Genomic DNA, 26,838 nt, shown 5'->3' with positions numbered 1-26,838 from the left:
ATTACCCAGTGGCAGGGCAAAATGTCTAGTCCCAACTGGAGACACAGAACTGCACCCCTGTGCAAAAATGCACAGTTTGATTGATATTGGGGGAGTTCTCAAAAACGGTCTCAATGTGATACAGGAAGAGGCAAAGGTTTGTGGCAAGCTTTTCTCCAAACTTGTATGCTCACACTTTGGGTGTATAGCCAGTGTCTCTGTCCAAGAGATTATCTTACCTGTGCTTTAAATTGCCTGAAAATTGAAGAAACAAATGTTTTCTTCAGACTTGGTCAAAATGCTGGGCTAATTAAGCTTCTATGTTGTATTATTCTTGGTCTCCCTCCAAAGAAAATTAAGGTATCAATATCGACATGAATTTCTCAAATGTCTGAACATTCATGTTCTCTTTGGAAAGACAGTAGACACTAACATCATTAACTTGTAAGACTGGAATTAGAAAATACATTAGTATCCTGCCATTTTAAGTAATTGTAGCATGCTCCTCATAAAGACACGGTTGTCTCTCTGAACTTCAGGCAACAATAATAATAACAATAATAATAATATTACAGAGCATCAAGCACAGGCTGTGAACAAAACCTATCAGTGTTGTGGGATTTTATCCTAGTTTTATTGGTCAATGTTTTCCAACCCTTGCTAGTAGAAAGTTTGTGAAAAGGCTGTCACTGAACTTTCACCCTCATTGTGCACTGATCAGCAGTGCTGCATCTGCTCAGGGAGTGCTATGGAGGTCTTTGTGGAGAAGCTTATCCTACACAACACCAAAACCATTGTAAGAAAATTTTATGGTTCTTCCCTGTGATCCAACATTCAGTAACACTTGGAATTTATCTGTGTACACTCTTCAAGAACTCTTCCCTGTGGGCTTCTACCCCTCTCCATCCCTCTGCTATTGGATTAGGTGTGAAATAGTTAACACTGTCATTCTTAAAGGTTGTCCAAGATAAGCTGAGTCACAGAAATGGTTGCCATTGCTTCAGTTTTTCTGCTGCAGATTCTAGACTACAACTCTGTGTCTGTTAAATGGAAAGAGAAGCTAATTTTTGCAGCCATAAACATTGGAGAATATTTTTTTTAAGCAAAGGCTCAAATTTCATGATGCCTCTCACATGCTCCATCATTTAGGGACATGTCTGACACTATTGAAAAAACAGAGAGCAGCTGTGCTCCTGAACATACTAATTTTCTGTGCCACTGTAGCCAGGACTGTGGTAGATTTTAAACTGTTCCAGAGGCTCTGAGTCCCAGCCAAGGTCCTGCAGAGCTGGCTGGATTTTTCCATTTAAAGCTTGTTCTTGTCCCCAGATGGCTTTGCATTGCACTGGCTGGCAGCAGCAGGTGTGTGAGTGCCGAGTCATGCCATGAAGAAGGATCACAAAATAGAAATATTTCATCTTTCGTGGCATGGTATCTTAGATGAGTTTGGGATACCAATGCTGTTGCTCTAGGTAATCTGAACCTGTGAAGCTCTTCTCCATAGCACTGAGATAACAGACCCAATGAGCTGTGTCCCCGAGCACAGGTGACATTTCTCAGTCCAGTTTACATTTGCATTTGTGAGTTACAGAATATTTAATTAGCTTCAAATTCTTTGCTGTTGCCAGGCAAATGCACACCTTGAAATTTCTGTGTGATTCTGTCCAATCTCAGGTGCAATCTGTATTTTTTCTTTTAGTGAGAGTGACTTCGTCCTTTAATGATGTATGAAAGTTTTACATAAGTGAAGTATTTCCAGCATGTAAAAAAGTACCTTTATGGGTCTCCTATTCAGAGGTAGTATGATTGGCATGTTCAACACTACCTTATCATCATTCTGACCTGTTAAATTTATTTTTACAGTGTTTTTGTGATAATGTCATGGGAATGTAGCCATTGCCAAAGCAATGGCAATCAAATACCTGATAATTCTGTACTGGTGAGCTGTGGAAAGCAGAGCTGCTTGGCCTCTGCTTTTCTCTTGCCTATATCTTCAGCTGCTGCATTCAAAGACTGATTTCTTATACACTTACCTTGAGGTACCATGTAGAAACTACTCCAAAAATGGCAGTTATTCTTCGGAAAAATAACTCACAAGATTGCAGTGACCCCTAATCCACTACCTTTAATTTACTAGTGATTCTTAGTGAAACTCTTCACAAAGGAGTTGAAAGTTGGCAAAATTACAGTCTTTCAAAATTTGGCTCCAGCTGATCTTATACATAGAAACACAAGTTGGATGCTCTTCTACAACTGGTTAATTAAGTCCTGTGTGGATAGCCCTCAGTTAGATGTATAATATGACAAACCTTGTTAGAAAATTTGCTGGCCAAATGTGGAGAGATTTCATATATCATTTTGACTATTTTATGTTTGGGCTCTTAAAGGATGTATGCAATTTGTCTAATGAAATATCTGTATGTATGAGAGTGAAAAAAGAAACCAATTTCGGATCTCTCCCTCTGTTGATCTGTCTGCCTGTGTCTCTGTTCAGTGAGTAGGGTAAAACTCCCCTTACATTTTTTTTTCAATGTTTCTTGGACTCTTACCAGCAGGTTTTTACAGTCTGTTGCCTGCCTCTCAGATTAGAAGAACACTGGCATATTTTAACAGTTTCCTAGGATCCAAATAGTCTTTAATTAACAGGGAATTGATGTTTTGGAGTGCAACCAAAATATAGGAGACATTGAAAGCAGAGAATGAACTTGGATCCTTCCAGCTTGTAACTGGCTGTGGCCAGGGGCAAACAAATAAGCAAAATAGGGTCCACTGCAAACAGGTAGTGCCTTATTGGTATGCAAAGGGATTTCTTCATTTGCATTACGTTCCCACAGAGCTGGTGGTTAGCTGGGAGGAGCTTTCTGCTGCACAGAGTCTGAATCAGCTCCACCCCTTGCAAAGAGCAGAAAGTGTTCATCGGTACCTTCCTATAAACAGAATTTCAGTGGCTCCTGAAACTGTTATTTTTAGGTTTGTATTGATCAACTGTTGAGGCAGCAAGGTATGTTGTGCTTCTGAGGTTTAGGTTTAAACTGAAGCGGTTGGCTCCATGAGTGAGCATTTAATTAAAAAATCAGAAGTCTGCAAATAACATGACTCTTGCTGAGCTGAACAGCAAGTTGTTCTTTTTCTTTTCGACTAATCTGCCTTTGTAGGGTTGAGTAACAGGGTAGGATGAAGCCCTGAAATTATAAGAGAATGAGACAAGCTGAACCTCTCAAGGGAAGTTAGACATATGCTGAACTATTGTTCCAGGTTATCCATGGAAAGAAATGGTTTATAAGGTAATTCTAATCATGATAGACTGAAACCTGAAGCAATTGCTGGCAAAGAATTATGACTGACTCAGTCACTGAGTCAGCTGTGCTTTTTTTCAGTAATGCAGTAATTTTTGGACAAGTCAAAATGTATTTGTTTGATCCACTATTGTCTTTTTGTTATTGCTTTTCGTGTGTGTGTGTGTGTGCTGGCTTTTTCCCCTCCTGCTAAACATAGCACTTGCTGAATGCCTTCTGTCTCTTTGTACGTGCAGGTGGTACATGCCAGAGCCCTGCTCTTCCAGCCCTCGTGCGTCCTCCTGCACCACCCTTGCAGCCATCGCTGGATATTAAGCCGTTCCTTCCGTTTCCTCTGGACACTGCCGCAGCAGTGAATCTCTTCCCCAACTTCAATGCAGTAAGTACACTCCAAACAGTTATGGGCCACCTCACCGAGCCACAGCTTCCGTGGAGGACTCAAGAGGGCACAAAGCAGGATTTTATGTACTCCATTAAACCTGGAATATCCTCTCCCTTACTGAGGGCCAAATAGCTCTTTCAGAAACGCTGATAGGCCATAAATTGAAGCCTACCTCAGAGTTAGTCAGAAGAAATGTAGAAGGAAAAAAATTATATGATCCCAAGTGACACACAATAAAGTTTCAGGCCATATTCAGTCCCAGAGCTTGTGAATTTCCCACAGTAATTTAGGACGTGCAGAGCTTCACTAACTTACAGTTCACTGCAACTTTCAGACAGGGAAAGTTTCAGAGCAATGGGATTCTACATCCCATCTTCAACACACTTCCTGAGAAATACTAAAAATTTACAGAGCCTAAAGAAGAAAACTCTTTTTTTTTTTCAAGTAAAGTAAGAATGAGAACTAATGAGTGTTAGCTGCTGTATGAGCTATTCAATAGCAAAAAATCCAGGGTATTTTTTACAGGTTAAGATGTGTTATTTCTCATGTCTTAGGTTTAAACTAGGATAGATTTCTCCTTTTTTTGTTTTACTTAGTCATGCTATGTATGATTATAGAAATCCCATTCCTTCTTTAGTATTTTGTTTACTTTACTGACATATGTCATCAGTGTTCCAATTTTCTTGTTTCAGGCTGAGATGATTAATGACTGAAAAGAAAAAAAGGGGTCTAGGTTGGCTTTACGTTAATTTTGACTTTATAGAATTATGCCCCCTTTCAATTACTCTCGGATGCTCTTTTCCTTATTTATATATACTAGATATACAAAAACCACCTCTTAATAGCATGTGTGCTTACCTACTTCGAGAGAGACACAGAGGAGGTGGAATTTTCCATTCCAAACCAATTCTAATTGACATGCAGAAATCTTAATTAAAATAATTAAGAGTAGTAAAAGAACATGTGCATTCTAGAAACAATTTGTAGCAATCAATAGCAAATTTCTGTAATTAAATGTTTATTTTTTACCTTTTGTAGAAGTTCATTTTCCTTTAAAGTAATTAAAATAAGCTAATCATCAAAACTATTTATACAGTCTTAAATTCAAGAAGTTCACAGCATTAATAGACAGAGAAACTACAAGCTTTAAGCCGTAAAATGCACAGAAATAATATGTCAAAGAACTACTGCAACAAATAAATTTTTTAAATTTTAAAAAGTATGTTAGTATGCAGCAAGGTTTTAAAAAGTGCTGGGTTTAGCCAAGTTACTGATAACTCATAATGAAATGGATGCAACTTTAGACTTGTTTAGTGTGCTTTAAAGTTGAGGTCTTTCAACAAGCTGTGCCTTGCAATCACTGTTTGTAGTTAATACAATAGGCCAGCTAAATTTTTAAATCTATCTATTAGAATTTCTTGTATTTTTTTTCCTCAGGATTTTCTGTAGTTCAGAGTCTTCAGATTGTTTGGCTAATTGTTTAGTTATATAACTGAAATGGAATTTTAATGATGAATGTTAATTGTTAATCCTGTGTTACTCCATAAATTTCCAGTTTCTTTCTACTTAACACAGACTGCTTTGCTACTATAATTATTTTGAGGGAGGGGTGAATAATCATGCTAGTATTAATTTGGAAGTAAGAAAGTAAAAATAGACTTGTATCAAAACCATGTTATTCCTGAACATCATCTTAGTAGCATATAATTTGGTAAGATCACTGGTAAAGGGAGCCTAGTTTTCAGGAGTGAGACTTGAAGCCCTTTTTAACAGCACTCTGAAGTCTGTTCCCATGCAAAATACTGCTTCCTGTGATGTGTGGCCATCTGCCAAGTCCACCTTGGCAGATATGTCAGTCCTGAGTGTGAGGATGCTGTCATCAGAGCTGCTGTCACCTGCCTTGCTGCTCATAGTTTATGCCTTGCAAAGTGACCTTTGCCTCCTCATCATGTGTGCTGACATGCAGCATCATCCTCTGTGTTCCCATTTTCTTTGTGAACAGAACATTATTGAACGCTGCTATGTTTAGCTCATATACCAGGGAGGGTTAGCAGCAACCTCCAAATGTACAGACTGGCTGAGGAGTTTGGCGTAGTTCCAGAAATTCTTTCCAAGCTGACAGAACTTTTGGGGGACACATCAGCTGCAGACCATTATCAGCCCAAGAAGAAGGTAACCCACAAATCACATTAGACCTTAAACAGAAATTCTGACAGGGGCTTCAGTATGCGAATGTGAGAAAACCAGTGTTTAAACAAAAAATTATCTTTGTAAAAATGCATCTTCATGAATGATTGATGATACTTTAGCTGTTGATAATGCTTTATCTTCATAGACTTCACTGACAATCCATCACAGTGTCATTGGAGAATCATTTATGCTCTGTGGCTAAACCCAGGTCAAGCAGGTGGTCCATAAAAGAACACCTGAACTGGATGTTCTCTCTCATGTTGTCAATAAGTTAGCATTTCTCTTGATTGGGACATCAGGGTCATAAATTGTGTCATAGGAAATGGATTCCTAAGGACCTCTTGACCCACATGCAATTCCACAGGAACAAATGAGTTTGGCAGCATGTCCGGACTACTTCCCAAACGTCTAGAGGGAAGTCCAGAGTTTCGGCCTTTTACTGGCCACTTTTCAACTGCCTTCACTTGAGAGCAGCATGACCAAGGGGAAACTTGAATAAAAGCTCGGGCATGTTTCAGAGAAAATAAGTAGTCTCTGGTTATTGCAATCCTAATCAGTGTGAGAGTTTGGTTATGATGGACACAGGCACCTGAGCTAATCAGCCTAAGTTTCTTTACAAAATATAATGGAGAAAAATCAGCAATTTCTCCAATTTTTGCATGGATAAAAGTGCACAAAGGTAGCTTGCAATGCAAGCTATGTGTCTACTTTGGCATGAAGTGAAGTGAACCCTGAAAGTTCTCATTCATCTATTCAGACTATAATGAGGGCCTGGCTCAGCTGCATCTACATTTAGATGAATCCCCCATTATGGGACAGGTCATAAGCTATTCACAGCTCATATATTAAATTCCACTCAGAAATCAGATGACAGAAGTGCTGACATTGTATTGTATGTTTACAGAGGAATGCTCCCATTTATTAAGTAGTTATGCTTCTAATTTTATCTAAAGACAATCTTCAGGGAATTTGAGGATTCAGATGAGCTGGATAGAAATATTAGGAGAGGTGAAAGCAAAACTAACTTACTAGTGGAGAATGTCAGATGTATATAGGAACTAATAAAACCAGATACTAATCTTAAGTATTGCAAATAATTCTAGTAAGGTGTATTTTATAACATTTTTCACTCAATTTCAGTTTATTATGAACATAAGATTAGTTTATTTGTTACTGATGATTTTGCTCTAAAACAAACTCAGTTTTTGCTGGCTGTCTCTGAAGAAAATATTCAGCACTGATTTCCACAAAGGCAAAAGCTATCATTGCAGTAGAGACTAGAAGAGATAACATGGGGTATGCAAACCTTTATCAGTAATATCCTCAGACACAGAGTAGAGGGAAAAGTAAAATCTGAGTAACCTGAGAAAAGTTAGGAAGATAATGTTTGAACCTTTGAACCATTCAGTTTCAGGAGGAACATTTTCTATTTATACAAGAAAGCATAAAGCAAACATAGCAATTAACAATCTGGTTAGCTGAACATTTGTAGGTGCTATGCTCTTAATTGTGAAGCAAATGGGTACCCTCAAGTTACATGTAAAAAGAAATTATAACAACACAGCTGTTTAAACTGAAAACAGCCCACTGGAACAGACCCTGAGAATCCCAGATTCACTGCAAGTTTATCTGGTCTAAAAAGATGAATCAACTGGATGGGATGTAAATGGCTAAATTTTATTGAATGAGAGAAACTATGACTAAAAATAATGTGTATGTAGCTTTTTAAGATATGATTTGAAAATTTTCAGAGGAATAGAAAAATAATTAAATTGTTCTGAAAAATGTTTGAGATCATTTAGCAAAAGTTTGTTATGCTTCTGCATTTTCATCTGCAGAGGGAGAAGCTGTAAATCTGTACTTAGAATTAGTTCTTAGAGAAGCAAAGCTCTAGCAGTTGCATTAAACGTGCTGGCCTTTGCATGTGAATGTGCATATGTGGTGTTTCTGTTCATGAGCCGATGGTTTGTTCCAAAGAAATTTCACAAAGCATCACAATCTAGAAGTTAATTAACTTGTAGGAAAATATTGATATGAGTCCCTGGTTTAAGAGGAAATGCTTAGTTTTGCAAGACATCAGCATCAGCCCTAAGCTGATGGATCTTCTGACAGAAAAAGATCTCATATAGGCCTTTTTTGTAGTCTCCAAAACACAGATGCATCAGAAAATAGGTTTTGCTTATTTCTGAAGCTCTCAGAATTATATACTTCAGCCTCCTGAGCAGGAGAAAGAATTTAAAGTTTAGAAATCCAGGACATTTGCCATTACAAGATGGAAAATCGGACAATGCATTGCACTCCCTGTTTATTTATTCTTCAAAGGATATCCTGACCATTTCCTGAAAAAATTCTAAAAAATATTTTGTCACACTTTGTAGTATGAGCACAGTCTGTAATGGAAGAGGTACTCAGTGAGGAAGATCTGAATAAATGGTTGAAAGCAGGAAGAGCAATGTTGCTTGAGAAGCTCCATCCCTAACTCCAAATGAAAGCCATGTTGTTAGTGGAAGGTTTCCTAAATAAGCATCCTTTGGAAAGAAACATCCCTACAGCTTTGACTAGAAATGTATGACTTGGAAGAGCAGTGGCAATGTCAGAGTTGTACTAAGCATGGATGGGAAATGAACTGTTACTCTGCAGATACGTTTATCATAATCCATCTGTAGTAATCCTTGTTCAGTTCCCTGATTTTCCTGTTTGCTTGTTCTATGCCAATAGCCCCAGGTGCATTATTAAGAGCTTCTTATTTCACCTTCCCCTGGTTAAAGTTTGCCACATGGGAAAGGAGGAGGAGGAGTTAACAGTGTCCAGTGCCCTTAGGTTGGGGCTCCAGTGGTGGCTTGGGTTAGAGTGCCAATGTGGTGCTCCTTGCTTCCTGAACACCACCCTGTGCAACAACCCAGCAGCTTCCAGGGCAGCACAAAGGCTGCACTCTCTATTTATAGAGGTGAACCTTGTGTTTGTAGGTACAGTCTTCACCTATTGTGCCCAGACGGCTGATAGAAATGGACAGTGTAGAAAACCTGCTTGCTGAGGAGTATTTCTGGGGAGGGTTATGCCAGGAAATGCAGAGAAAACCTGTCAGAAAACTGTCAGAAGGGATTTAAAAAATCTTTTCCTTAGGCTCTTGTCCTGGATAGTTATTTTATCTAGAAGAGAGATATGTGCTGCAGAAATGATGTGCCAATTTTCTGGATGTTATGAATAAGAAGTAGTGTTTTGATAGTGAGGAGTGGAGGAGGACTCTGAAATACATGTTAGTTTTTTTAAACATTATCAGCCTGGAATTTACAAAATAAAGTCAAATTTTTTGTATACCACTCCATAATGGTTTTTTTTTAATGCTTTCTGACTTAATTGAGCAGAGTAGCATAATGAGACTATTTTTCCTCATGATATAAAAACCTTTTAAGTTCAGTAGTGATGATATGCTGTCAGAATGCTTTGTTTCCATAAGAGGATAATCAGGCAACAACACAATGGCCTAAGTCTGATGTGAATCAAAATGGAATACTGCCTATATAGAACAACTTGGCAGTAAAAATATAGTTTGTGCTATTTTTTAACGTTATTTCCGTGAGAAGTTCCTTTATCAGGTGGAGAACTGTAGTGCACCAAATTTTTCATTTGTCAGACAGGGGGGATTATTGCTTCTGGGGCCAATCTCTGAGTAACTGCTCATTTACAGGTATCTAAAAACAGAGGGTTTGACTTGCTCATTTCCTTGCATAGCACTGCAATTGAGCTGTGAGATAGCTATACTCTTCTTCACAGTCTATATCTCTATTGCTGTTTAGCTGAATGTTATTGAAAATAGAGAACAATACAAAAAAAGTGGCTAGGTTTGGGAATTCATTACTAAAATAACATTTTCATTGCTGCCCACAATGTTTAATTAAATCTGCAGGAGAAGTAGAGGAATTAGGGAATGAGCAAACACAAGAAAATCTTAGCAATTCAGATGTTTTTATTTGGTGCTTGCAAAACAGGATGAATCAACATCAGTATGAAACACTCAGTCATTTGAATTGGCCAGATTTATTTCCCATAAACTTAAATACGTAATCTACGCCCTGGGTTCTGTTTGAAATACCAGTAAAACACTGATTCTCTGATGCAGAGGAAAGATTTACAGCTCAGGAGACATCATGAAATTAAGCTTTTTGTCTTTTTCCAGTTTTAAGTCAGATTAGGCTGGATCCAGATCTCTAGGAATACTTTGCCTATTCTTATGTATGGTGTATGTTCTGTTTCGTAAACAGCGAGCAGTATTTGTATTCTGACTTGGTACAAATGAGTGTTACTGAAACGTGGTCACCTGTGACTGCATGGATGCTATTTCTACTTGTACTACTGCAGAGGGGCTGCGAAGTAGCATCTCAGATCCCTAGGACCTGTCTCCAGAATCATTGCTATTTTATTCTTTGGACTTGATGCGTTGTTAAGAAGCATCTAACTTTAGGCCCTTTGCAACCTCCTTTAAAATATTTTTCCTTTGTTTGCAACTTACAGTTGGGCCTTCTGAAAGCTTAAACCCAGAAAACAAAATTTTTCTTATCTTTCTCCTAGTGTTATCTTATGTTTTAGCAGCACTCCTGGTCTGTATTTGGAATTGTTTTCATTGGCCCCATCTGAACCTCATGAAATCCAAGGCCAAGGGCAAGTTCCTCCACCTGGGTCAGAGCAGTCCCTGGTATCAGTACAGACTGAGGGCTCCAAGGATTGAGAGCAGCCCAGTGGAGAAGAACTTTAGGGTATTGGTGCACAAAAAATTGATCATGGCCCAGCAGTGTGCGCTTGCAGCCCAGAAAGACAATTGTAGCCAGGACTGCATCAAAAGCACTGTGGCTATTAGGTCAAGGGAGGTAATTCTTCTCCTCTATTCAAATCTCATACAACCCCACCTGGAGTACAGCATCCAGTTCTAGGGTCCACAATGAAAGACAGGGATCTATTAAAGCAGATTATGAGGAGGGTCAGGAAAATTATCAAGGCAGTGGAACACCTCTCCTTTGAGGAAAGACTTGAGAGAGTTGGGGTTGCTCAGCCTGGGCTCTGGGGTGACCTTATTGTGGCTCAGCAGTTCTTAAAGGCACTTATTAAAAAGATGGGGAGAGAGTTTTCACTGGGGTCTGTAGTGATAGGACAAGGAGAAACATTTTTAAAAAGGAGGGTAGCTTTACATTGGAAGAAATTGTTTACTGTGGGAGTGGTGACACATTGGAACAAGCTGTCCAGAGAAGTCCATAGAATCATATGATCATAGAATTATTTGTCTTGGAAGGAGACCTTGAAGATCATCTAGTTCTGACCTCCCTGCTGTGGGCAGGGACACCTTCAACTAGAACAAGTTGCTCAGAGCCTCATCCAACCCAGCCTTGAACAACTCCGATGGGCAACATGTTCCAGGGCCTCACCACCCTTACAGTAAAGAATTTTTTTCCTAATATCAAATGTAAACCTTCTCTCTTTCATTTTGAACCCATTCCTCCTTATCCTATCACTACATGCTCTTGTAAATAGTCTTGTCTGATCTTTCATGTATGTTCTCTTCAAGTACTGGAAGGCCCCAATTAGGTCACCCTGAAGCCGCCTCTTTTCCAGGTTGAATAATCCCGATTCTCTCAGCCTTTCCTCACAGGAGAGATGCTCTCTCCGTCTGATCAACTTGGTGTCCCTCCTCTGGACTCACTCCAAGAGGTCCTTCCTCTGCTGGTACCTCAGAGTTGGATACAGTGCTCCAGGTGGGGTCTCACCAGAGGGGAGCAGAGGGGCAGAATCCTCTCCCTCACCCTGCTGGCCACGCTGCTTTGGATGCAGCCCAGGATAGGATTGGCTTTCTGGGGCCATGTCCAGCTTCTTGTCAGCCATCACTCATGTCCTTGTCAACACTGCTGCTCTTGATCTGTTCATCCCCAGCCTGTGCTGATATCGGGGGTTGCCCTGACCCAACTGCAGCACTTTGTTCTTGGTCTTGTTAAACCTCATGAGATTCCCATAGGCCCACTTCTCCAGCCTGTCTAGGTCCCTCTGGATGGCATCCTGTCCGTCAGGTATGTCAACAGTACCACTCAGCTTGATGTCATCTGCCAGCTTGGTGAGGGTGCAGTCAATCCCTTTGTCTAAGTCATTAATGAAGATATTAAAGACATTAAGTTGTATTATATTATATTAAGATATTACTAAAGATTACTAAGTTCTGGATGCCCCATTGCTGACAGTGTTCAAGGTCAGGTTGGGTTGGACTTTTAACAACCTGATCTGGTGAAGGATGTCTTTGCCAAGGGCAGGGGATTGGGCCTCATGATCTTTACCTGTTCCTTTCAACACAACCCTTTCTCTGATTTGCCACAACTTATTTTAATAGTTTTAGGATTATGTTCCAATTAGGGAATTAGCAGTCTCCTATGCTTATGATGAGGAGCTGTCAAATCCCATCACATAAAATACAGTAGCCTTGAGACCTTCAAGGAATTTGATGAGTACAAGCGGGTAGATACCATAAAAATATCAATTAAAAAGTTTTATTTTATTTAAGTTAAATTTGTATCAAGGGTGCTCTGACCTTCTATGATTACTTTCTGAAGAAATTCAGGTTTCTAGGGTGTGTGTTCTCCTGGGAAGCAAATCTTAAGGTTACCTTAAGATAGCCTATGTTTGTGTCATTTCACCTTGCTGAACATTATAATATCTATCCTTGAATTCTTTTCTGTAACTGTAATGTGGATGCAAATAAAGTACCTGTTTCCTGGTTGCTGTCCAGTTTTTGGATTAACCAAGCCTTTGGTTAGTCTGCTTTGATTTATCTAGAAGATTTATTTTGTGTAAGTGTGTGTGAAATAGCATCACCTGTGTTTGGCCTTCTGCACCTACCATCCCTCTCTGTTCGGTTCCATGGCCCCATTCTGTGGGTCCTTACAGATACCTCAGTGCTGGTGGTCATTTGGCCACCTACAGATTGTATATACTTTTTGGGTGCAGTTAAATGTTGCTCTTCATGGAAGCTGATCTTATAGTACATGCACTTTCACCATCTGTTTGATAGTTCACCAGTTTTTCAGGATTTTTCAGGCAGTGTATCACTCTCCAGTCACTCAGCACCTTGTCTCTGAGTAAGAGATGTTTGGGCTGCTCCTTCTTGTCATGTGAGAATGGGTGAACTTCTAACTGTTCTCCACCAATTCCCATGTCCATAATTAAACAGGTCTGAGGCACAAACACCCTGTTTGTACAAGCTCGTGACTGCTGTTACATAAATGGCCACGCAGTAGGCCATGGAGTATAAACTTGAAGACATTTTCATAAGCAGTGTTGCAGGCTAGAAGTGATCTCTGGGGAAAGGACTACACATACCTAAAAATTATATACAACAAGCTTTGTTTTCAGAGCATCTTTAAAATTTACTTAAGTGGTTTCTTGTTGTTCCTAAAGCAATCAAAAGGATCTAAATGCCTCATATGTTTGTTTGTTTAACTGGTGATTAGTAATAGTGAAAAAATAGACTTTCAGAGTCATCTTGTCCTGCCTTACATGTTTTCTGGAGGGCACTGCACTGTGAGCCAAGACAGCTTGCTGTTGGGAAGTCATAATACCCAAGGCAAAGGCAATAGCACAACCTTTTATGGGGACTGAGGGTCCCTCAGGCTTTTGCTTTGAGTGCAAAGTATTCTCATAAAAGAAATTAAATGAAGTACTCTTCAGATTTGTCAAGTCTTGATGAGTGAAATTACTTAGAAGTAAATTTTATAAAGCATTTTGTAAAGCATTTTAAATAATGTTTTAATCAGTTGATGTTTACACCCTTTGTCTTAATAGCACTCAGATGAAAAAGATCAATGATTATTTTATTCTGCAAAGACTATAAAAATTTAATGGTTCGCATAATAAGTATAACTCATAAAATCTACCGTTTAATTATGGATTGTTTTTAACCTGTTTTTAAAAAGCTGCAGTTAAAGTGAAAAGGAATTACTTAAAGCAATGATTTTATTCCTGTAGTCTGAGGATGAAAAAAGTGATAAAATTCTAAAATCACTGTTATTTCTGTTGATGAGACAGACATTTGGAAGGATTTGAAGTACGGAATGAATTTTTTCTAACCTTAGGTACATTTGTGTTTCTAACATAGATTAATAACTATTTGAAGAATTTTTTTTTTTTTTTTTTTTTTTTTTTACAACCTGCAATTTGTTTTTAGGAATTTCAAAGGTATCTTGAGAAAAGCATGAGTTTACATGACAGGTAATTTCACACAGAGTAAATGCATTCCTAAGCACAGTTACTTCATAAATTGTTTATTCATAGCATGCAGTAAGAGTGCTTCTACTATTCAAGAATTTGTCTTAAAACACATGCACGTTTTCATCCTTTATGATAATGGAAAATCTCTTTTACTCTTTTTACTCGCAATAGTTTGGGCTGGTAAATGGCATATGCTGAAGAACTCATTTATCTGGACTCTTTGCGTGTTGCACTCTCTGATGAAATATTTCTCTAATGTCCATGTCCTGCCTAATTTATTTTATCATAATATTTTTTGATAAGGGAAGAAAATCCCCAAGGGTCATGTGTTGGACTTGTACAGTAAAATTGGATATACAATTACAGATTCTCATGGAACTACTGTTTTTTCTGGCATCTTTCCTTTTGGCTCTACTGAATTCTTAAAGTAATCCTATACTAATATTCATATAGATTAAATTAGTAATCAAAATAGTTCATTAAAGAATACTACAAAACCTTGTATCTCTTGGGAAATCAATGTTTCTCTTTTAAATGCATTGGTTTATATAAAATAGATGAGTATCAGACTCTTTCTATTTCAGAGAATACAAATCAGTGTTTTTCTAGAAAACATTATATTTTGTCCAGAATTCAATGTTTTGTGATTTCATAAGTAAAATTTTTAGATATCACATTACATTTACACATTTTTTTTTAAGAAAGTATAAAAAAATTTAATCGATTTTGTAGCTTCATTACACAATAAAAGCAATGATGTTTAGAACTAAATGTAAAAGCTGTCTTAATGGCTCACAACAGAAGGCTAAATAGTCTACAAGTGAAGGAAAATGGCAGATAAAAGTATAAATTTTTATAGGAAAGCGGCATTCTTAATTACAGTTAGAGATTGTGTAAAGCCTACTGCAAAGCTGTCCAGGAGAAGTTTCTTTCAGTAATTTGCTGTGAAACTGCCAGAGTGTTTGACTATCAGAGAGAGCAATTCTAATGAATGGAGGGCGTGGAAAGAATTCTTGAAGTTGAACATAATAGGCCTGTGAAAGGAATACTTAAAATTTTAGGGGAGTGGTATTTATTCACTTCTGGGACATTTGTCAAGAAAAAAAAAAAGGTGTAAATCTGCAACCTTTACTTCTTTTATTCCTGTCCAGTTTTCATTAAACTTATCTGTAGTCCACCATGTCCATGCTTTGTTAAAAATTAAAATGCCAGGACCAAGCCAAGTGTTATCTGTGCCTGCTCTGACAAGTTACGGAAGACCAGAAGAGCTGAGAACACAAGTAGCAATGCTTGCCAGACTGTGCCTTCAGTGAGGTATATTTTAGGAAGTTCTTGAGTCAAATGTGTTGTCTTGGCATGTGCTAGCCCCCCAGGAGGTAACATACTTAACTGGATGGAATCAGCAGGAAAGTTTGTTTATTTTAACTACTAATGTGGTAATTTGAGTTTTCTCATTCCCTTCCCCAGGCAGTGCCTAATATATCCAAGCAGAGAGATACATAGGAAAATTTCCTTGGGTAACCTAAGTAGTAGGAAGAGATGAGAACATATGAACTTTGACTTGCTATAAACAGTAGAAGTCTAAGTCCTATTTTTAAGGTGCTATGCTTGTGGGAGCTGGAAGTGGATGAAGAAATGTACCTCACCTTACCCATCTTTTGTGTTTGTAATGGACTTATTTGCTAATGGATCCAACTCATTACATTATTGGTGTTGCTAGGACTCAGATGACCAAGATAAATCACAGGGGTGATGCCTGAGTTAATTATAGCAGTGCCCTCCCAAACAGCACTATCAGCTCTGGGAAGCAGCAAAAGCTATTGTTGGCGTTAGGAAGTAACATGAGAGTGGGGTGCCTGGGAGAGGAGAGGCAGTGAGGAGACTGCCATTTCCAAAGGATTGGAAAACACTGGCTCTATGGCGTTTGGCAAGAAAGAGAGGTACGAAGAAGAGCAGAAGGTTTTCAAGAAAAAAGAAATATCTCAGAACAGGTATTTGAAAGATACATTTGCTTAGCACTCACACACCCATAGAAGTAATGGTGGAAACACTACAAAGCAAGATAAAATACCCAGTTTCCACTTAAAGAGTCCTTCTGTCCTTGTTCCTGGCAGGAACAGGTCCTTTCCTTTTTACTTGCGAGCTTTTCCCAGGAATTTATTATCTCCTGAAAGTTTTTAAAGCAAGTTTGTTATCTCTAAATCTCTGTTTTTGTTTTTAGGGAAGCTATTTGAAAACTAATTATGTTTTTCTTCTAAACTTGAAAGAAAAGAGAGAAATTACGTTGGTACTTACTGAAAATATGTCTCAAACTGAACTATAAACAAGCACATAACTAGAAAGAGTCTATGTGTCTTAAATCAGAGAAAATGCTTCTTTAGGAACAAATCTTTAGATACTATAAAATGTCAGAGTGGCACAGCTGTTCAGTCTCTGTTCTTCAGTAAGGATTCCCTGATAAAGGGGAATTTTTCATAAATTTCTGTGTATAGAGAGGATAACAAATATTTCAGGTCTGAAGTTCCTTACTTGTCCATTAAGCAAAATAATAAAGGTAAAATCTACTTCAGCAAGTACTGTGTATTCAAGTCTCCTATTTAGTGTGATAAAGACAATATCTACTATTCTCTTCAAACAGGCTGAGTTTCTAGAACCTGAAGAAACGTCTGTTTCAGATTACACTGAATTGCAAAAAACTATGGATCTGAAGATTAGTTTGTGTTTTCTTTCATTTGGTAGAACCCCAACATTCCCCATTCAGTTGATTGGGAAAAGTTTTACTTAATTTAGACTTATCTGCTTTAGCTGTTTCTTCACAAACCACTGCAACTTTTTAAAAAGACCTTCAATTTTATTTTTTTTAGAAGCTGCACATAAATTGATGCAGACCCTGAGGGTAAGGGGCTCTCTTTGTGAGATGCTAAATTTAGAGTCCCTTGAACAGCTCATGTGAAAGTACAAAAACCAAAATTCTGTGGTTAATGGTATGTGTATTAAGACAAGCAAATACTTAACTTTGAATATGAGCAACTAAGGAACTGTGAATTTTAGTAAAATTAAAACTTTCTTGTCTTCTAGTTCAGTGAGAAAAATGCAGAACATAACCAACTCAGAATTGAAAAATACAGAACATACAATGTATAAAATGTGTTTGGATTCTCATCCTTACTCATTTGGTGATTTGATTAATATCTCTGCTTAATACTAGTTTGACTCCCCATAAAACACTGTAATATTTTATCTGTGTTTCTTAAAACGTCATTTCTGCAGACCAAAACACAGCAGGGAAAGGTTGTGAAGACCAGCTTCGAGTTCAGTAGCTAAACATCTAAAACATTTGTTAAGATGTTCAGTAAGACACAAGATTAATCAGTAAAGCAAAAAGCCACTTAATACTGCAATAATGTGTTCTTTAGCCTGTAACTTCTTTTAAAAAAGAGAAGGATTAACAAGCATCTGCTTTGGTCTTTAGCTGTCATTAACAACATTTAAGTCTTCAACCTACATAGGGCTTTAAGATGATTATATAATCAGCAGATTTTTTAGACGGCTACAGCTGGTGATAAGCATGCATTATTCCAGCCTTCTGAGCTATGCTAAGGACTTACTGTCTTGCTAGGCTTTTGTCATGCAATAGTATAAAAAAAATCATCAGTTTCTGTTAGTTGTTCCTGGTCATTCAAAGCATAGAATGAGAGAGAAACACCAAGTCTTAGAGAAAGTTTTGTTGAGGAAGAACAATCTGGCTGATAGTGATGATTCTTAAAGGGATTGGCAGTTTTATTGGATAAAAGTTGCCAATATTACAGATAGCACCAGTCAGATGGCTTTTGAACTTAAAGAAGTTCTCCATAGTAACAGGAGTTTGTGGGGAGTCATTATGAGCTTGGGAATTACTCTGAAAGTTGTTTGTAGCCAGCTCCAACTCTAGATGATAAGATAACCATGCACTGTTTTTCCTTCTTCTCCTCCTGTTTTCTGAGCCTGAAGTAGCCTCTTTGATGTATTTCTTCCTCAACCCAGCAATACTGAAGCACACAGAACAGAAGAAAATCTTTTCAAGTTAGTCTAATGAGTTTCAACCTAAAGGTTGAAGTTGACACCATAGTCTTTTAAAACACATCCTTAGGCTTTGTTTTATTTCATCTCATTTATCAGTCATTAATTTTGCACAAAAGATGTCAACTCTGAGTAACTTTAATTTGGCTTTATCATACATCCTTTATCTTATAATGTAATTACTACCAGTCCCTCTTTCACAGATTACTGAGAAGGTCTGTGGCTATTGGTCATTTGCTTAATTTTCAGTTGATTCCCTCATCTGGAGCAAGTCCAGCAAGTGTCTGCACTCTTTGAAGAGAACAACCTAAGCAGGCTGGCAGAGATCAGTAACTTCAGCAAAATGCTTCTTGACTAGTTCTGCAGATTCTTCATCCCCATTAGGTAATGACAGTTCCTAGAGCCTGGTTAAGCTTTTTCTTACTTCAGCAAAATAATTTCTCCCTTTTAGTGCTCTGATTTACTTCCCATTTCTCTAACAGGGAGTGTTAGTGCATTCATGCCCTTAAGGCTCTGTTTTCATGCTCTGGTTGTGTTTTGAAAACAAGGCAAATATTCACAGAATGCTTGGAAAACAAAATGGGCCTGAAGAGTCTGAAAAGTGATAAAGGTTTACAGATATCTGCCATATAAAAGTGTTTATGCTTCTATCCTATGTCAATATGAGTTTCTACTCCCTTACTCTTTCCCCCTAAATGCTACAAAAAGTTTATCATTATTGGGTAATCAGGGTTTGACAGTGATGACTGCTTGATACCATCACCTAATTTTTGTTTTCATGTGAACATCTATCACAGCTATGCTTTAGGCAAAATTAAGCCTTAATTATGCCTTAATGCCTAAAGGCAGTTTTTTCATTGCTCTATCCAGATTAAAGAAAAAAATAAAATTAGAGGTAGATCCTATTTTTGTTGTTTGATCTGTACTCGCACAGCCTCATAGATCCATCTCTAGATAAACACATGAAAATAATGCATTAAAGTAAGCATTTTTAGGTTTTCAAGAAGTTTGTGTGGAATTGATTTACTGAAGAAATCTACTGGTCTTTCTAGTGGTATTGAGTAGTTCTCCTTCCCTTTAGTTTTTGCCATTGTTACAGTGTTTTCCCTGGAAGTATATGGCTCTAACTATGGAGATTTTCTTAACTTAGTTTTCGTATCTCACTTCTATGGCAATTACTGTCTGCTCACTCCTCCTTAGACAAATGGTTAAATGAACTAGTTTGAATATATTCAGATTTGGCCTTCTAATCAGTTTTAAGGAACTGAATTAAACAAAGAAGCAAATTAGTATATTTGATCTATGAAGACAAATGGCTTAATCCAGTTGTGTGTTAGAACTCAAATGCATATTCATGTAATGATTTAAAAAGGAAGTTGGTAGATGTCAGTAAACTTAATGGTAGAACAAGCGATTAGACTGCCATTGGCTTGTCTGGCATTTACTTGGAAAAAATAGAGATACAGTTTTGGTTCAGAGTGAGAAAATAATGTTGAAATAAATTACCAATATTTTCTTTACTTTCAGCTAGAAATTTACTGTTATTAAATAAAATTATTAGCCAAAATGATAATGCTACTTAAAAGATTAGTGCTGTAAATTAGTCTATTTAACTGTTTTAGTAAGGTTTGAGATATTTATCTTGAGACTATTCCAGTATAAAGACAAAAAAGAAGTCTGGTTTGGTTCTTTTACCTCTACATACTTGACAGTTCAAGCACATGTCAAAGTATGCTTCTAAACCCCTAGCATAGGAGGATATAAACAAATCATTCTATGACCTTTCAGAAATTTAAGTTAGAGTGAATGAGGCATATCTGACCTAAATTGATGTCTAAAAGCAAAGTGTCCAATCTGAATCAACCATTCAGCTCTTTCCAGAGTAATGAAGAAAGATGGGTAGCTACAGAAACCAGCTTATCCCATCTGAAGTGCTTACCTGGGATGGCATTAATCATTTACAGGAGGCACTTATCTTCTAGAAATTCTATGCCAGCTGTGCTGTCTTACAGTCTAAACCTGAAGTAGCCACTTGCCATGGGAAATCCAGGTTATAACTTAGGAAAAGTTTTTTTCACATTAAGTGAGGTCAAACACCATACTGATTTTCCTCTGTGGATTCTCCATCCCAGCAGACACTCAAAACTTCACTGGCCAAAACCCTGTGTGAGGACCTGGGCAAGGCTGCTGGCTAGCACTGCTTTCAGAACAAAGGAGGTAGAACAGATGACGTCCAGTTTTCTCAAACTAAACCATCTTGTGAATTCTAAAGGCTTTAGAGCAAATCAGAGACCAAGACTATTGTGTTTAAAGAAGATAAGAAATATGAGACAGAGGTGACAAAGAAACAAAGCCAGAAAGATTTTGTCTAGCCTGAAATGCTGCTGAATACTGTGGCTCAAGCAATGCAAGGTTGATAGGGAGAAGTAATATATTGTGTTAGAATAAGTTTCAAGTGTTCCCCTCTCCTTTTCCCCTCCTTCACCTCACTCCTCATCCAGTTTCTCCCCCCCACCCCCTTGACCCCCTTCAACCTTCAGATCTTTCTGGAATACAGGAATCAAACAAAAAGAGTAAAGGACGAGATCAGAATTAAGGAAGGTTTGTGAAAAATATATTGTGATGTTCTAATATAGATCTTTGTTTAAGACATGCTTTTCCTAAGTTTATAATCATTGCATTATTGCTATTCTCCTTCAGAGAGCTAAAATATGATTTTCAGTGCTCATAGTCTTGGTTCATCTCTGGTGAAAGTTTTATAAACAAATGTAGGGGGATGGAGAGTAGGAGTAAAAATATCAAACATATGGGTTGAACTGTGACAGACTACACTGCCTCCTGTCCAAAGGATGACTCTCAAGTAAAGTTATGAATCTCAGGACTGAGATCCAGAAACATTGACTAGATTCTGTTCAAACTTGGATATATGAGTGGCTTAATTTAAAACCTGTTGGTGTCTCTGTATGGTGATAGAACAGGAGAAGCAATAAAGTAGGGATGAAAATTTGTGGTTTGTATTAAACTGTGACATCATTCCCTGCTGGATATTTACAGACTGTTTTTTCATCAAGAAAAGACTGCTTCTTAGTAATTGAAGTTTCATTTCAGCATTAAATTAAGGAATAGTTATTTCCAAGGATTTGGTGCCTTGAAAGCAAAAGAAATTAATATTGCCTATATACAGTATTCCAACCTTCACACAGTTGCTTGAGCAGAATGTATGCTGGTTGAATGCTTCAATTAGACAGTGAAATGTTCAGTTTGGAAAATGCACACTGTGAGGGAGAAGCTCACAATTAGAGCTTAGAGTTTGGTCTGCATTCTGTTGCCGAAACATCTGACGCAAAATGATGTCTTCTTTTGACATTGCATGAAATTGAATTCCTTTGATGAACTTATTTTCCTGCAGTTTAATAACATTACTATTAGAATTCTGGAGGTTTGTCTTTTATGTATCAGTATGGGTGTGCATTCCTGCTATTTTCCTTCAGTAGTAAAACTGAGATGTGTTGTCCTAACCACTGATAGAAGTATTCCCTTCCGACACTATCCGTGTAACTATCCATTGTAAAGGGCTGCCATGTTTGTAACGTGCCAACCCTATCAGTCCTCTTAGTACCCAGCACTGGGCTGTTTAAGACTAATGCACAGGGGTAGGGAGTAGAGGCCACTGCAGTGGATGATACAAATACCCTCCTCTTTTAGTTAGCCATCCACATAGAAAATTTAAATTTATCACAGTGTGAGTTTGGCATGGCCATATAAATTCAAGCAACAAATTGTGTTCTTTCTTTCTGTAGATTTGCAGTCAAGAAATTTACTCATCTTTTTATTCGTAAATACAATGGCAGAAATAGCCAAGGACTCCGGGACAATCCATTCTTTGTAATATAGTGTTCTGCAAAGAGATGGGGATAAACCTCTCCATGTTGGTCTGCGAATCATCAGTCTTCAATGACTGTACACTTTAGCACCCTGTGTACCTCATTTTCTCTTTGATTAATTTTGCTTAATTGAGGTGGAAAGACACTGGCATTTACTTCACGTCCTACAGGAGATAAGTGTTTGAGCAAGAGATTGACATGAATTCCTCTAGACTGTGTGGTATCTGCTTACTGCAGGCACTTTTCTGCAGTGGGATGACGTAGCTGCCATATCCTTTCAAACACAAGATATGAAGTGGACATCCCAAAATGGGTCATTGTCAGTCCCTCAAATGTAGCACCCATTATTTTAAGCTGATTTAAATCAGTTGCCTCCACTACTCAGAGATACCAAATATTCTTACATAGTCTGGAAATCTAAAGGTTTAGATACACATACTGTGTATTTTCTAGTAATTTTTAAACAGTAATGTTGGCTGCATCTGATTAGATTCTGTTTCATGTATTTTTAGTTTTAAAAGATTAGCAGAGTCTGTTAACAAATAGTGTATTTTTGAGTATTTGTGGGCAGAAGACAAATGAGGGTAGATATCATATTTAACTGTACACAGTTTTACTATGTAATGGTTAAAATGTTACAGGTTTGTATATGTGCCATTATAACTTCCTAGTATTGCTGCAGCCTCAAATAGAAGTCATACGTCTTTTCTGGAACAAGGATTTGTTAAATGCTGTAAATGGTTATGCCATTTGAATGAAAACAATGAAATAGCTAATCAAACCATTTTTCACTGAATAAATAGCGAGTTGACAGCAAATAAATTCTTTAGGAACTAAATCACATTTCCCAATCCAGAAAATTACTGGAGTTTAAGTTTAGGATGTCATAAGTAAGCCATATTCTAGCTGGGTCCCAAATTAACTTATTTTGGTATAACACATTACAAGAAAATTCTTTCATTGACAAAGAATTAGTATAGAAATTATGACACAGGCATTTTAAGTGTATCAGTCTGAAGTGGAACTTTCAGCAAACTGTATTTTGCATTTGAGTTACTATTATGCATTTGATTTAGCATGCTAGTCCTTGAAGCAAGTATCACATCATCTGCTTTGTTACATGGAATGGCTAAATAACATCTAGTATTCTTAGACAACATGAGTTGCAACATAAAGCTATCAGACCAAAAAAGTTTGATGGCATCTTCTTCTTAACTCAAATTTATTGTCAAGGAGCTCATATGGAATGAATTGCCATCTACTATTAGTGTAGATTGATTTATTTTATATCCATTTTACTTTTCTATTAAAAGAAATCCCTTGGTGTGTGTTGAAACAAATGCAGGCATTGCTGGATGACAGAACAGAATGTGAATTATGTAATCACTGAGGTTCCCCCCCTCCCCCCCCCCAGTCAGGTCACCTAAGTGAGAAAGGATGGAGTAATGCTATCTCTTAAATTTTTCATTAGGAGTAAACTAGACAAGGTGATTGCGATAAAAGCCTGTTTGGAAAAGGAGTGCATTGCAAGAAATTGTATAGAGAACAGTAGACAGAAGAATGAAGGAACAGGCAGTTCTGACCCTAGGGCAATTTTTCCTCTTCCTCCAAGAACATTAAAATAAAATCTTAAGTGTCTTCTGTCAACCTGTGCATTTGTTAAATTTGTGCATGTGAAGTACTGTACCTCTGAGCTATTGGTTTCCTGTGTTTTTGTGTGGTAGTTAAGAAGCTCTAGTATTGTGCCTTTGTGCTTCTGAATCTCACAGCAGAATGCCCATTTTCCTTCCTGCTGACTTCATTAACATGTCATCATATGGCACCATTCAGTTCCTCATCTTCAAAATGAGTTCCTTGTCTGCAAGATCTTCCTCCAGACTCCACTTCATCAGTGCCAATGTTGTGACAGTGCCACTGTCCTACCCTCTATGTAGTTATAACTGTGTCTAGTAAAAACAAGCTCAGAATGTGCAAAGCCCCCTGAATTCTGGCTGATTTTGGTATCATAGTTGGCAAACAGGAGGGAGAGAAATAAACTACATATTCAAATTATTACAGGTGGTGAGTCAGGAGGGATAGGGAGAATTCTACACCTCTCAAAATGGAATTGTATGTTTATACTCACATACCCTGAGATCTCTTCAGTCATATTTTTCCTGTAAATCTATAGGCTAAAGTGCTACCTGCTGCTGAAGAATAGAAAGGCTTACTTCAATTTTTATAGGAATGAGTTTTCTCCCACAGTAGCAAACTTCTGGACTTCTGTCATTCGGCAGCGTAAACACTGGATGGCAAAAAAGAGCAACTGTCAGCAGAAAATGTGACTAAAACAGATTTAAACACAGGATGCAGTATGTTGGTGCCACTTCTTTCCAAGTGACCCTTCAGTAATATAGTAGCATTGGAGAATTGTTTGATCTGTTGTCACTTAAACATGGTCATGAACTCTTCCCAGTTTATGAAAAATGCTTAAGAAAAAAAAAAGAATAGGAAGACAAAAAGGCACAACCAGAAATCAATCACAGATGCTTTGGAACAAGCATTTTTATATAAGGCTGTGGAGAAGCAATGTTATTTTGTATGGATATTATATTTAAGATTACCTGCTTGGTATTATTCTGGCTGCTCAATAATGAAATCAAATGAGGCTTCAAGGGAGGAATAGGTATTGAAGAAAACAATGAACGATATACACTTTATCTCTAGAAAGTATATTGAGGCCCCTTACAGAAAAAATTACGAGCTTGTCACCAGAAAATATTGATGTTCCTGTTGCCATCTCAGTTAACAAGCTTCTGGTATCGCAGGCCAGAGTCTAAGAGCAAAAAAATATTTAAGACATAAAAAAATCCTGCTAAGAGAGAAAAGGTGAGGGAACAGAGAACAAATACTTTGACTCGTTGTTGGGGAAAGTTTGGGAGAAAAAGTGTAGGAGAAAAACCTTCCTCTCCTGGCTCAGTGACCCAGTTTGAACTGTGATAGAGCTAATTTTCTTCCTAATAGTACAGTGCTGTATTTTGGATTTAGAATGACAAAAATGTTGATAACACACTGATGTTTTGGTTGTTGCAGAGCAGCACTGACACTAAGTCAGAGATTTTCCAGTTTTTCACACCTTTGTGTCAACAAGGAGGCTGGGGATGCATGAGAAGTTAGTAAGGAGACACAGCTGGGACAGCTGACCCAGCTGGCCAAAAGGATATTCCATACCATATGGCATCATGCTGAACAAAAAAACTGGGAGGAATTGTGTAGGGCATGGCAGCTTGCTGCTTGGGGGCAGGCTGGACATCAATCAGCCAGTAATAAGCAGTTGAATTGTGCATCGTTAATTTTATATATTCTTTTACCTTTAATACTAATTTACCTTCCTTTTCTCTCCTATTAAACTGTACTTATCTCAACCCCTGAGTTTTATCCTTTTTTTGATTCTTTCCTCCATAGTGAGCAAACGGCTGTGTGGTATTTAGCTGCCTGCCTAACCACAGAACCTGGGGTTAGATGTTGCTTCTAAACGAGAAACTGAATTCTCTAAGAAGCACCAAGGTAAATCTAAAAGTCAAATCTGCAGACCTTGGGTAGGCTGAATCATTCTCTTTACTTGTGTCAAACTTTTTGGCAAAAGATGCCCCTTTACCTATGAGGAACTGTTTGAGGCCTCTGACCGGATTCTGTAATAGGCACCTGAAAGGACTTTCTTGAGCTGGTCAGCACCCACAGGTGTACTGTAACAGCAGTGGCAGCAGTGAGATTCAGTTTTTTTTATTTGAGTCATTGGTGTCCACACAGAGAAAAGTGAAAACCAAGGTGCTTGTCACCTCAGAGGTGCATTTGTGAGTAGTAACTGTCCCCAGGGAACATATATTGTGGAAATAGGTTTTTTAGACTGCTTTTCAAAGAGGCAAACTTAGATGAGAAGATGCATAGCATAACAGCTTCCCTGGTTCATTAACAAGTGAGGCAGAGCTTAGTACATGAACAGTAGTAGGTGCATAAACAGTAGGTCTGAGATGAAACCTCTTTTATATCCGGAGAAATTTTATCCTTTACAGGACGCTTTTTGGACTTGTTGACCATAAGGAGTTCTTTTGCCCATCCATTCCAGGGCTTAGCTTCCACTACCTTGAGCTATCATCCTAACATCATAAAATTGCTTAATTTAGCAGATTAATTACTGAATTATGAAATCAGAATTTTGTCTCTCCTGCAATTGTCTATGTTTTTGTACCATGATACAATGAACTTTTTTCATTTATTTTGACAAATGCAGATTAGCCGTAAAACATCAGTCTACCACCATATGTAATGCAAATTGATAGTGCCTTACTTAATTACTTAAGATTATTAAGTTTAAAAATTAGATGTTTATAACAACATTTGTAGGACTGTGAAACCTTCAGATGTGCAATACTCTGTTTCCCATTGGTTGAAACAGTGTGGCAACAATGTGGCAACAAGCACATAATATAAGAACGATGAAGACTCATTAGCTTATCAACTAGCTAAAAACTTGCTTTTCACACTGAATGTATTGCAGAATGGGCACCACTTTGTCCACCTCTTGGTAGAGTTCTCTCTAAGACAGCACTCAGATAAAGCACCAAACAGTAGGATGTTATATTGCTGAGGATCCAGTACGGGCTTTAGACCTTAAGTCTTCAAAGCATTTAAGCATGAATTTGCACATCAAAGGTACGTGCAATGACCTGCTACCCGACAACTTCTGGTGAATTAGCACATTTCATTATAGATGACTAAAAGACAGAACTCCCGTGTCAGAACAGTCAGTCCAGTTCTCTTGATAACA

At 37.8% G+C, this 26,838-nt stretch overlaps 1 protein-coding gene across 10 annotated transcripts in view; it reads left to right on the top strand.

Moving 5' to 3' along the window:
* The window catches only part of ZNF385D (zinc finger protein 385D), a 428,588-nt gene that overhangs the window by 280,154 nt on the left and 121,596 nt on the right, over positions 1–26,838 (top strand). For all 10 annotated transcript variants that reach the window (XM_069007261.1, XM_069007264.1, XM_069007268.1 and 7 more), the window contains one exon: positions 3,512–3,654. In XM_069007261.1, coding sequence (XP_068863362.1) covers positions 3,512–3,654 — 143 coding nt within the window. The remainder of the gene's footprint in view (positions 1–3,511; positions 3,655–26,838) is intronic.

Source organism: Aphelocoma coerulescens, chromosome 2 (genome assembly GCF_041296385.1).
Source record: "Aphelocoma coerulescens isolate FSJ_1873_10779 chromosome 2, UR_Acoe_1.0, whole genome shotgun sequence".
In the NCBI taxonomy this organism is placed as follows: domain Eukaryota; kingdom Metazoa; phylum Chordata; class Aves; order Passeriformes; family Corvidae; genus Aphelocoma; species Aphelocoma coerulescens.
Note: the sequence above shows the minus strand (reverse complement) of the source record. Positions and strands in the feature narration are given on the sequence as shown.